General features: G+C 38.7%; 1 protein-coding gene across 1 annotated transcript; it reads right to left on the bottom strand.

Moving 5' to 3' along the window:
• Positions 1-591: 591 nt before the first annotated feature.
• Positions 592-2,112, bottom strand: LOC140839076 (uncharacterized). The gene is made up of 2 exons (XM_073205709.1): positions 1,659-2,112; positions 592-941 (listed from the first exon to the last, which is right to left on the bottom strand). The coding sequence occupies exons 1-2, from the start codon at positions 2,110-2,112 to the stop codon at positions 592-594; spliced, it is 804 nt and encodes a 267-aa protein (XP_073061810.1).
• Between the last annotated feature and the right edge of the window lie 11,003 nt (positions 2,113-13,115).

The raw sequence follows: 13,115 nt of genomic DNA, 5'->3' as shown, positions 1-13,115 counted from the left end.
GTAAACTACAAAGTTGTAGCCCTATGTCTTTTCTTGCAGCTCCCAAAATTTCAGGTCATTTGGAGGTCTGAGTAAAAAGGTATGCCCATGCTCCCAACATGTGTCATTGTAGGAACGACGATACGCACGACAGACTTCGAGGCGCTTTTGGCTCGTCTTCCCTAATGATTTGACCGAAACTCAAAATAACAAAGTTATAGCCTTATGTCTTATATTTCTAATAAAAAAGGCCTCACATCAATTGGATCAATATACAAAACATTATGCTAAAAACCACAACTACTGTCACATTTTTCATACCGTTTCTGCACGTCAATTACCTATTTAGCTCAACTTCAACCTTTGATTCCACCCATCCATTATCTATTCAATTCTATAACATTCGTTACCATTCATACCATATCGTAAAGCCAAGAACCATCACAACTACTGCCATATTATATCAAAATTCGGGCATTACAATTCCTCCCCTCTAAAAATAGATTTCGTCCTCGAAATCAATCATCTCTTCCAAGTCTAACATATAATAATCAATACTGAAATTAAAACCGAGAATAGAAGCGTACTTCATTTGAATAACTCTGGATATTTTTATCTCATTTTATCTTCTAATTCCCAAGTTGCCTCCTCGACACCATGTCTGTTCCACTGTACTTTAACCAATGGTATCAATTTATTTATGAGTTGTTTATCTTTTCTGTCTAGAATCTGAATCGGTCTCTCAATGTAGCTCAAATTCTGATCTAACTCAACCTCATCGGGTGGAAGTACATGAGAAGGATCTGGATGATATTTCCTCAACATGGACACATGAAAAACATCATGAACACCTGATAACACAGGAGGAAGAGCTAATCTATAAGCCAAATCACCAACACGTTCCAAAATCTCATACGGACCTATGAATCTCGGTGATAATTTACCCTTCTTTCCAAATCTAACTGTACCACGAAAAGGAGATATTTTAAGAAAAACTCTGTCACCTTTCTCAAAAATCAGCGGTCTTCTCCTGATGTTTGCATACTTAGCCTGCCTATCCTGAGCAGCTCGCATACGATTCTGAATCAATTTCACCTTCTCTGTCATATCTCTTATCATATCAGGTCCTACAATTGGTGCTTGAGATAAATTGTCCCAATACAAAGGAGATCGACAATTCCTGCCATATAATGCTTCAAATGGTGACATTTCAATGCTCAATTGATAACTGTTGTTATAAGAAAACTCGACAAGTGGTAACGAATCCTGCCAACCAATACCAAAATCCATCACTACAGCTCTCAGCATATCCTCTAATGTCTGAATAGTACGTTCTGACTGTCCGTCTATCTGAGGATGATATGTTGTACTCAAATGCAAACGAGTACCAAGGGCCTCTTGTAAACTCTGCCAAAAATGAGAAGAAAATCTGGGATCACGATCTGATACAATTGACTTAGGAACACCATGCAATCTCAAAACTTCTCTGATGTACAATCTGGCCATCTGATCATGTCTATATGTCATCTGATAAGGAATGAAACATGAAGACTTAGTTAATCTGTCAACTATAACCCAAATTGCATCGCAACCCCTCGACGACCTCGGCAATTTCGTGACAAAGTCCATGGTGATATGATCCCACTTCCATTCTGGAACTTTAAGGCTATGCAAAAGACCTCCTGGTCGCTTTCTTTCTGCTTTTACTTGTTGACAATTCAAACAACGAGATACAAATTCTGCTATGTCAGAATTCATTCTTTTCCACCAAAATTGTTTCTTCAAATCATTGTACATCTTTTTACTTCCAGGGTGTACACTGAACTTACTGCAATGAGCATCACGCAAAATCTGCATCCTCAACTCTGAAATTTCAGGAACTACAATACAATCATTCACAAACAAAATACCCTCATTATTGACCTGAAAATCTGATTGATGTCCTGATTTGACAAGTTCAACTGATTTCATAATGCTTTGATCTAACTTTTGGGCCTCTCTAATTTTGACAAACAACTCGGGTTCTGCCTGAATCATAAATACTCTTACAGGTTGAGTATCTACCACAAAATCCAAACCAGAAAGACAACATTCTTCTACTAAATCAGATACACTGCTAGTGATCAAGGACATATTACATACTTTTCTGCTCAAAGCATCGGCTGCTGCATTAGACTTTCTTGGATAATATTTTATTTCGCAATCATAGTCTTTCAACAAGTCTAACCAACGTCTTTGTCTCATGTTCAGCTCCGCTTGTGAAAAGAGGTATTTCAAACTCTTATGATCAGTGAATATCTCAAATGTCTCACCATACAAGTAGTGAAGCCAAATCTTTAGGGCAAAAACCACTGCTGCTAATTCCAAGTCATGCACTGGATATCTAGACTCATGTGGCTTCAACTATCGTGAAGCATAGGCAACAACACGGCCATGCTGCATTAAAACACAACCCAATCCCTGATGTGAAGCATCAGTGTGCACTGTAAATCCTCCTACACCTGATGGAATAGTCAGAACTGGAGCAGTAGTTAATCTCTTCTTAAGTTCAACAAAACTAGCCTCACAAGCTTGCGACCAAATAAATGGTGCATTCTTTTGTGTCAGCTGGGTAATTGGCCTCGCAATCTGTCAGAATCCTTCAATAAATCTGCGATAATAGCCTGCCAAACCCATAAAACTACGTACCTCAGGAACTGATGTTGGTCTAGACCAATTGATGACTGCCTCAACTTTACTCGGATCAACTGATATACCTGCACTTGAAATCACATGTCCAAGGAAAACCACTCTATCCAACCAAAACTCGTATTTCGATAATTTAGCATACAACTTTTCAGTTCTCAAAATCTGCAGTACAACTCTCAAGTGTTCGACATGCTCAATTTCAGATTTTGAATAAATAAGAATATCATCAATGAAGATCACAACAAACTGATCTATATACCGTTGAAACACACAGTTCATCAAATCCATAAATACCGCAGGTGCATTGGTCAACCCAAAAGGCACAACCAAAAATTCAAAATGCCCATACCTGGTACGAAAAGAAGTCTTAGGCACATCTGCCTCTCTAACTCTTAACTGATGATATCCGGATCTTAAATCAATCTTAGAATATACTGAAGAACCCTGCAACTGGTCAAAGAGATCATCAATCCTTGGCAAAGGATACTTATTCTTTACTGTGGCTTTATTCAACTGTCTATAATCGACACAAAGCCTCATAGACCCATCTTTCTTCTTCACGAATAAAACCGGAGCACCCCAAGGTGAAACACTTGGTCAAATATGGGTTTTCGCGGCGCGCATATATGCTATTCGCAGCTTACAATGCACCCTGCACAACTGTAAGCTCTTGAAAGTTTGAAGATAAAAACGACATGTATCGCGCGCGGCAATTAATAATTTTGGCGGCGTGCAATGTGCGCTGTGATTCATATTATTTGTGGGGTTCTCAGGAGTGTGTCCATTAATAATTTTGGCGGCGTGCAATACAGCTGTGATTCATATTATTTGTGATGTTCTATGCATGCCGTCATTAGTAGTATTCTCGATGTGCGCGGAGCGCAACAATTCATATTTACCATGGTGTTCAATACACACCGCAATTTATATTTACCACGGTGCGCAATACATGCCGCATTTAGTAGTATTCACGACGGGCGACGTGCGTTGTTATTGATGTTTATATTCAGATCATTCACAGCGTGCAATGTGCATACTGCAGTTAAAGTTATTCACAACAAAAAGTATATGCTGCTCATGAGGGGTTTGTATTAAGATTTTTCATGACATGCGAGATGTGTGCTATTGAGGTGTTTGTTTTAAGTTTTTCACGATGAGTGCTACATGTTTCATTAAGGTTTATTCATTACTTGCAAATTTTTTTGTTAATAATTCATTAATATCATGAAATAAAAGTGAAACGAAAAATCTAAACGCAAATAATTATCATAACATGATCATCCAAGAGGAATAATGTCTATTACTCATTTTCCAATTAGAGAAGAAAAATTATAAAACATAACAATAGTTCACTCAGTAACATGATTGTTATAAAAAATTTAAATATTTCCAATCAGTAGAATCTATATCAGTCACACAAAACTATAAATTTAGACATCCATGCGACTGTTCTACCTATTGCAACGTCGAGATAAATCATTTCATCATTTGGCAAGTCTACCTTCTCCAGCAAAACTTTATCAACCCAAACTTTCCAACAAGACCCTCCAAGAGGAATGTGATGCACTTTTGCTTTTGGATCTGTTGATGCAACTCGACCTTCTGCAACAACTTCATCACCACATCAATGAAGTAACTTACATTTAGTATTAAAAAAATAAAATAAAAAAACTTACATTTAGTATTATCATGGATACCTTTATTATTCACATTCTTAAATTTTGTCTGCATATAATTAAACAATAAAAAACTATGAATTCTTTCATTTTACTTAAGCAACAAATTTGGTTTAAAAGTCATACAATTTAAAGATAGTTACCTGAGCAATTGCTACATTTTGCATAACATTATTAACATTACCAATTTTTTTTGCACCATTGATATCACTATTACTGCCAATATCATTCCCAATGCCACTACTAATGCCACCACTAGCAACCTAATTTTTACATAAGAATTATGTCAATTAATGTCACAATGTAAATCCGAAAATTTAACTGTACATACTTAACTTATTTTATCTAATGTTGGTTAAATACTAACTTCTTCTTGATCATTTTGTTGCCTCATACTTTGGAGAAATAAAGACCTCGTTTCTAGCATTTCTTGTTGAAAGTTATTCATCATACTTTGAAATTGTTTAATAGTTCCATTTTGTTGAATACAAGCACCAACTTTCGATGGTGTAACTCCAAATCCCATCTCACGCACTCTACCTCGAGCTTCCTTGCCAAATACAAGTCTAGTTGCATCATCGGCAATGTTAGTTGTATTTAGAGCTTCGTGTGGACATTCTTCTATTCCTCACTACAAAATATAACAAAGATATATTTTTTGAGTAAATAACAACTTTTTCTAAATTTCTGCAAATAACAAAGATATCATAGATTTATTACCATTTTCTCTCAAACAGCTTGACTACTAGGTTGCCATTTTTTTTCTTATGAGCCTCAATCCAAACTTTTGATCTTGTAATTGGTGCTTCTGCAGGACTTTTTTCTCCCTTAACAAAGAAACATATAAAATGTATAAAAAAAGTCATTAGAAAAGAAATTTAAAAGATGCATCATTACTTAAATATGAAAACTTTTAAAAAAAACTAGATGCAATTTTTTATAAATATTAATATTTACCATCACGTGATGACGTGCTGCGGAAAAGCATTTTTCTTGTAGTGTAGGATCACCTCTCAAAAAATCTCTCAAAAACATAAATAAATAGTCGTAAAATCTTTAACATAAATCATAAACGTAAATCATAAGTGCGGAAAAATATAGAAGCGCTGGTTCTCAGGTTATGTGCACCGACAGTCCAGCAAAGTCAACCATCAAGACCTCCCCCACATCATAATTATAAATATCATCTGCATCTATCGCACTTAGTGAGTCTAAAGACTCAACACCCCATAATCTTGATATCATCATAATACGTCTAAAGATCACATACAACAGTGAAAAATACTTGTACTGAAAATAACATTTTAATAATAATGCATAAACTTTAAACATAAACATTTTCGTAAACATTTTCATATCAACATACTCATATTCATATTCATGTTTTTTGAATTCAGATCGTGATTGTGACTCGTATTCGTATTCTTATTGGGCGATGGATCCATATGGGCGACGGGAACATCATCTACACTCTCACCCGTCAACTGAGCCTTGGCCAATGTATTAACATATTAATGTATTCGTATTTGTAACCAAGTAACAAGATCAGCGGGCTCTCACTAGAACCATAACTCTCACGACATCTCCAACATATCATCGTATTAGTCACAATCCTTTCACGTTCTTCAACATTTCGTATTTATATCTGTAACGCCCACGATTCGATGACTGTCCTCACTCTATCAAGACAGGTCTTTCCAGCGTGCTTATGTCATCACTCACACGCACCCTGGGAAACTTCGCAGGGGGTCACCTATCCCAAAATTGCCCCAAGTCAAGCACGCTTAACTTTGGAGTTCTTATGTGATGATCTACCGAAAAGAAGATGCACCTTCTTTTCGGTAGCTCATCACATAAAAACTCCAAAGTTAAGCATGCTTGACTTGGGCAATTCTGGGATGGGTAACCCCTTGGGAAGTTTCCTAGGGTGCGCGTGAGTGAGGACATAAGCACGCTGGAAAGACTCGTCTTGGTACAGTGGGGACAGTAGTCAAATCTGGGGCGTTACACTTGGTATCAGAGCCGACCTCTCCGTGTACGGTGTGGTTCGGGGATGAACAAAGTTGAAGCTAGTCGGCATGTGAGGTCCGGGGCCGAAGAGGTTGGGGTGTGATCGCCGGTGCCATGAGGTTGCACAAACAATGAGCGGCTCCTGGCAGGCTTCTGGGTGAAGGGAAAATGAATGAACCGATCCCACACCGGAATGAGAGAGATTCTGAGATTGTTCAATGTACTGGACTCTACAGTTGAAGAGCACTTAAAAGATTTGATTGGTACTACTAATATTAAGAAGATGCATCTTCTTTTCGGTAGCTCATCACATAGGAACTCCAAAGTTAAGCGTGCTTGACTTGGGGCAATTCTGGGATGGGTGACCCCCTGAGAAGTTTCCTAAGGTGCGCGTGAGTTATCGTTTTTCTATTAAACCAAACAAACAACATATCTTTTAAATGTCAATGTTAAATAATAAAAAACCATAAACATTTAAAAATCATGATTTAAAATATAAAAATTCATAAAAATTTAAAACAATCATATTAGCATATAAAACGGCATTCAGGACACTGCCATGACGTTTACTAATTTTCGGGTGTAAAATTACTATTTTGCCCCTAGACGTAAAATTTCACGTTTTTGACCTTTTCTTAATTTCATTACCTCTAACATGTCCCAAATAATTATTTAAGCTTAATATAAAATTCCCATAATTTTACGTAGCATAAATACTAGACTTTTAAATTAATCTTTAATTATTCGTTTTTAATGCGTTTTATTCCCGAAAAATTTCAAACTTTAATATAAAATTCCTAAATTCAAATCTTAGACTTTTTATATTAATTTAGTCCTGGTGAACCACAACTCGCCCACCGTGAGCCATGTTTCGATTTATTTTCAAATCAGAAAACCCTAAGCTCTCGGACGAGCCTACCCTCGAGCCACACTCACATTTTCATGAGCCAAGCTCAAGCCGGGCCTGAGCCAACATCGAGCCAGCACTCCCTTGCACCCTACTGGCCCCTAAGCACCAAAGGAACCCAAACCTAGCCCCAACCATAAGCCACAAACTTTGCTGCAACTCACAGCCGATGACTCCTCTTAAGACAAAAACTCTTGTAAGTGCGCCTAGGACCTAGCTATCAATCCAACCCTTGAACAAGACTCTTGTGCACTCATCTAGGACACCAAAGAGTCGCCCTAGCCCAGCAATGAGCCCCCTGGCCGAGCCCCTTATCCCCTGCAAACCTGCGCACCCTACGCGTCTCCTTGATGGCCCTCGGGTGAAGTCCTAGCTTTCTAGGACTCCTCCCCAACCGTGATCCTCGAGTCCTAGCATGGCTAGGACTCTCTCCCAGACTCATACAAGACCCTGGCTAGCCCCGGCCCAGAGCCGAGACCAAGCCAAGCCCTTAAACCGAGCCCTTAAGATCTCTTGATAGCAAATTTGTTCTTGCTTGTTCGTTTCTTGATGTGTAGCATTTTGTGTGTATTCTTAGGACTCTAAACTTGTGTAAAACAATTATTGATCATGTCATAATCATGGCAGCCCTCTTAAACACATAAAAACATGATTTTGGAACATAAAATCATAAGTTTACCACATGTATATGCAATATTACGAAAATATTCATAAGAACATCTTGCTTCTGATACAAACGTAATTTAAAACGATAATACGATGTTATAGACGATAAAAGGAGATGTATGGCGTGCCTTTGCGTATTTAACGCATGATTAAACGTTGACGATGACGAAGAACGACGACGATCGACCTTGGCTTGATTTTTCTTTGCAAAATTCGAAACTCTTGCTCTTGAAGTTTGATGTGTGTGCCGGGAGAAAAATGAAAATTTGTGTTGAGTTGTGGTGTGGGGCGTGGGGTGTTTAGGTTTAATGAGGTGATTAGAACCTTAAATATTTAATAAATCCTAACTAAACTCTAATTGCTAGTTTAGGCCCATTAGTGGAGTTAGTTAGTGTAATGCCCGAGAATTTAATCCTAGTAATCTGTAATTATGGAAATATAATTTGATATGATTATGAAAGGATTAACCGAGACACGAAATAAAAGTGCGTGTGAAAAGTGTGTATATGTGTGAGAAGCTCCACGCACATGCGCGAACCAATGCGCGCACATGCGCGCAGCAGGCAGTAGGTTTCGCGCATATGCGCGGGTGAATGCGCGCATATGCGCGAAGAGGCCAGTAGCATGATTGCCGAGACAGCATGTTGGGCGCACATGCACGGTCAGAGTCGCGCATATGCGCGACACCTCCAGAGTGTTTTGCGCACGTGCGCGAGAATAAGCGCGCATATGCGCGAGCTGCCGAGCAAGCTAAGCACGAGACCAGTAGGTCTCGCGCATATGCGCCAATGATGTCGCGCATATGCGTGAGACGTGGTGCACGCGGGTTGTGCCATTTGCCTTCATGCATGTTTGAGATATATATGTATATATATATACATGCACGAATTTTGCAAAGAATCAGAACGAGAGAAATCGAGAAAAGGTTTGGGAAAAGAATTGAAAAATCCTTACGCCTTTTGTGAGAAATCCGTCCGTCTGATTTTGAATCCGACTTCGGTATCGAGTTCCTATCGACGTAGGCTATAACTGGACGTAAGTTTTACTACGTTTTGACATGCTTTGAAATTATGATATTGTCAGAATTGAATGGAACTCATATATGTTAGTCTTGACATATTAGACATCATAGAATCGAAGTCAGATTAAGAAATAGACTGATTATGGAATTGTTATGAATTTCTGATTATAATCGGTTGATATCGGACAGATTTGGATTATGGATTGATTATAGAATGTATTGGATATGGGTTATAGATTGTAACTATTATCTGGTGAATTGGTATAGACGGGGATACTGGAATTGTACCGTTATACCGTTGATTTTGAATTAAGTCCAGATTGATCAGATTTTATGGAATTGACTAGTATATTGATATGAGATTATTGATATTGTCAGTACCAGACAGGCTTTGAATTCAGGACTTCGACTGAGCCAGAAACTGACGAAAGAAAGGTATAAATTAATGTTGTGTTGGTGCACAACTCGAGTGTGGTTTGACTCGAGTCTCCCTAAATCACATACTTAGTTATTACATTGATATTTGTAATTGTTGAGATTGATGTTTGTAGTCTATTGATTTATAGCAACTGCATGTATTGACTGCTGAATCGTTTAGTCATTGGCTGAGTTGCCTAGTCACCGACTGATTCGTCTAGCTATCGGCTGTTTCGCCTAGCTATTGGCTGATTCGCTTATTTATTGACTGATTCGTCTATTTATTGACTGATTCGTCTATCTATTGACTGATTCGTCTAGCTATCGGCTGTTTCGCCTAGCTATTGGCTGATTCGCTTAAATCTTGACTGATTCGTCAATTCTGTGGCTGTTTCGCCCAGACATCGGGATCCCTAGGTTAGAGTTGAGTCGAGTCTGAGACGACGCGTTATTTGAGTCGAGTTTGAGTCTGAGTATGATTCATTGTTTGATATTGATTTATGTTCTGATGTGATACATGTTATGAATATTTGTTATTATGCTTTTATATATGTTTTATATGATTGCATGTATACATTGTTTATACTGGGATATTCATATCTCACCGGAGTTATCCGGCTGTTGTCTTGTTTTGTATGTGTGCATGACAACAGGTGGGACAGGTTCAGGGTCAAGAAGAGGATGAGAGAAGACAGATAGCGTGGTGATTCCGGACTTGGTTTAGAAATAGGGTTAGACACTTGATATTAGCTGTTAAACCCTAGTTGAATAAATGTGTGTTGTACAGGACTTGTACTTTTATACTGAGATGTATGTTCATGTTTAATATGTAATTGAGTAAATTACATTACGTTTCCGCTTTGTATTTTAAAAAAAAAAATTTAGACCCTGTTTTATAATTGATTAATTAGTCCCAACGATGATTAAGAACTTGATTAGCGTCCGGGTCCCCACAACAGGTGGTATCAGAGCTGTAGGTACTAGAACTGTGGATTCTTGAGAGTGAGATAGAAGAGGATAGTGAGCGGGGTAGATTGAGGTTTTCTTTCCTTGCTTATGATTGCTAGCATGCTTACTGCTTTAAATAATACATGTTACTTGATTTATCTGATTTGATTTTGTAATATATATTATTGGACACGAATCTGAATTGATTCTCGATCAGCAGTAAGATGATCGGGAGGGAGATTGAATTGAAACAGATGTGTTGGATTGGGTCACTAATCCTTTTGAGTTTCAGATATGCCTCCTAGACGAATTCCAGAACAGGGTAGTACATCAAATCCTTCAATGGATGTAACACCGACTCCAATGGAAACCTTGCTGAAGAGGTTTCAGTCATTCAAACCACCCACTCTGAAAGGTACTGAGACGTCAGTCGAGTGTGAGAGTTGGTTAGGTAGCATTGAAATGCTGTTTAATTCACTGGAGTACAGTGATGAGTGCCGGATTAAATTGATTGGACACCAGTTGCTGGATGTTGCACAAAGCTGGTGGGTTACAATGAAGAGGGCCTTGGAGCAACGAGGTACGATTATTACTTGGGATGTGTTTAAAACTGAGTTTTATCAGAGATTTTTCCCAATATCGTACAGAAAAGACAAGGGAGCGGAGTTTTCCAATTTGAGACAGGGTCAGCTGAACATTGAAGAATATGTGACCAAGTTCTCTACCTTGTTGAAGTTTGCTCCTCATGTGTCTGAAAATGACGAAGCCGTTGCTGATCAGTTCATCAATGGCTTGAATCCCGATATATTTACCTTGGTAAACACAGGACGACCAAATAACTTTGCTGATGCCATGAATAGAGCAAAGGGCGCTGAAGCAGGCCTGATAAGGTAGAGAGGAGCTGAATTTGTTCCTCCAGTGTTGAGACCACAGCAATCACCTCCCCGATTCGAGAGTGGCAGTAGCAGTGGTGGAAGAAAAGATTTTCTAAAGGCTAGAGGAAAGCAGTTTAAGAAACCTGGCGGCAGTTCTTCTAGCTCTAGTGGTTCTCAGCAGAGTTATACTGGTGTTTACTGCGGAAATTGTGGCGGAAGACATTCCACTGAACAGTGCCAAGGAGTACTTGGTAGTTGCCACTTTTGTAAGCAACAGGGACATTTTGCCAGAGTATGTCCACAGAGGGTTTCCCAAAGATCCCAGGGAGCCGAACCATCTGGATCAACGGCACAGTGGAGTAGACGATCAGCTGCTGTTCCTTCATTTCAGCCAGCACCATCTCAGTCACAGCAGAGGCCAGGAGGAAGCCAGACAGTCGGCCAGCCTCCTAGACAGCAGGCCAGAGTATTTGCTTTGACCGAGGATCAGGCTCAAGAAGCACCAGATGATAATGTTGCAGGTAACTGATTTGTTTGATTATCCTGCATATGTATTGAGGGATATCGGTGCTTCACATATTATTATTCTGAAAAATTTGCATTGATCCATGCATTATCTGTTGAATCCCTAGTTACTGTAGTATGTGTTTCTGTTCCTTTGAGAAAAGATCTGGTATCAGTGAGTTCTGTTAGATCTGGTATACTACAGTAGGATAAGAATGAGATCGAGTTAGAGTATATGGTAGCTAGTATTGTACCGATGTTGTCTGAGTTTGGGACTGCATTACGGATATTGATATGCGGATCAAGTACAGAGCTACCCTAGATTAATTTTAGAAGAGGGTGAGAATTGAACCTGAGATGGCCAAGGGATGAATATTGTACGATAAGGATTCTAGATTGAGAATTCCTTTGATAATTCGTACTAACTATGATTCGATTAGTACAGAAAGGAGCATAATGACTCCTTATGTATTCAGTTGATTTACTGAAATTGAGTCTATCATTGGCTGATTTACCAATGATATGAAAGTTAATAATGATTTCCCCTGATAAGATTTCAGATCCGAGTTCAGTCAGAGAGATTGAGTTACCCGTGCTTAGTTGACCAAGGTGAATATCAGTGTCAGATATTTGCGGTTTTATGAGTTTAGTAGATCGGTACTAATGAGTGATGTCTTGAATCCGACTGAATAGTGTTACTATTCTGAATTTGGGTTTGAATCAGATAGAAGACAGTGTTGGTGGAAACAAATGAAAGCTGATATTGCTGAATTCGTAGCCAAATATCTAAATTGCCAACAGATGAAGGCTGAGAAAATGAAACCCGGAGGATTATTACAGAGTTTGACTATTCCTGTAAGGAAAGGAGATCACAATTCCATGAATTTTGTAATGAGATTACTGAGATCCTCCCGAGGTTGTGATGCGATTTGGGTTGTGATTGATCGATTGACCAATTCGCATGCCTTATTCAGTACAAGATGATGTACCGATATGACCAGATGACTGAAATTTATGTCAGATGAGTGATCAAACTGCATAGAGTGCCAAAGTCGATTGTAGTAGACCGTGATTTTTGGTTTATATCGTACGTTGGACAGAGTTTGCAGTAGGCTTTAGGTATAAAGTTACCTTTTAGTACCGCAATCATCCACAGACCGAGGGATAGTCTGAGCAGACGATCCTGACATTGGAGGATATGTTGAAAGCAGTAGTGTTTGATTTCAGCACTAGATGGCAAGATGCAGTGCCATTTGGTGAGTTTTCGTACCATCATAGCTATCAGACGTGTATTGAAATAACTTCTTTCGAAGTATTGCACGAAAGGAGGTGTCGATTTCCTCTTTAGTGGAAGATATCTCTGAGGTTCCTGAGATTGAACCTGACATGATCAGAGATATGACTGAAAGAATGAAGTTGAGTCA

Source organism: Primulina eburnea, chromosome 8 (genome assembly GCF_022965805.1).
Source record: "Primulina eburnea isolate SZY01 chromosome 8, ASM2296580v1, whole genome shotgun sequence".
Taxonomy (NCBI): domain Eukaryota; kingdom Viridiplantae; phylum Streptophyta; class Magnoliopsida; order Lamiales; family Gesneriaceae; genus Primulina; species Primulina eburnea.
The sequence above is the reverse complement of the archived record's forward strand: the minus strand, read 5'-3'. Positions and strand labels throughout refer to the sequence as shown.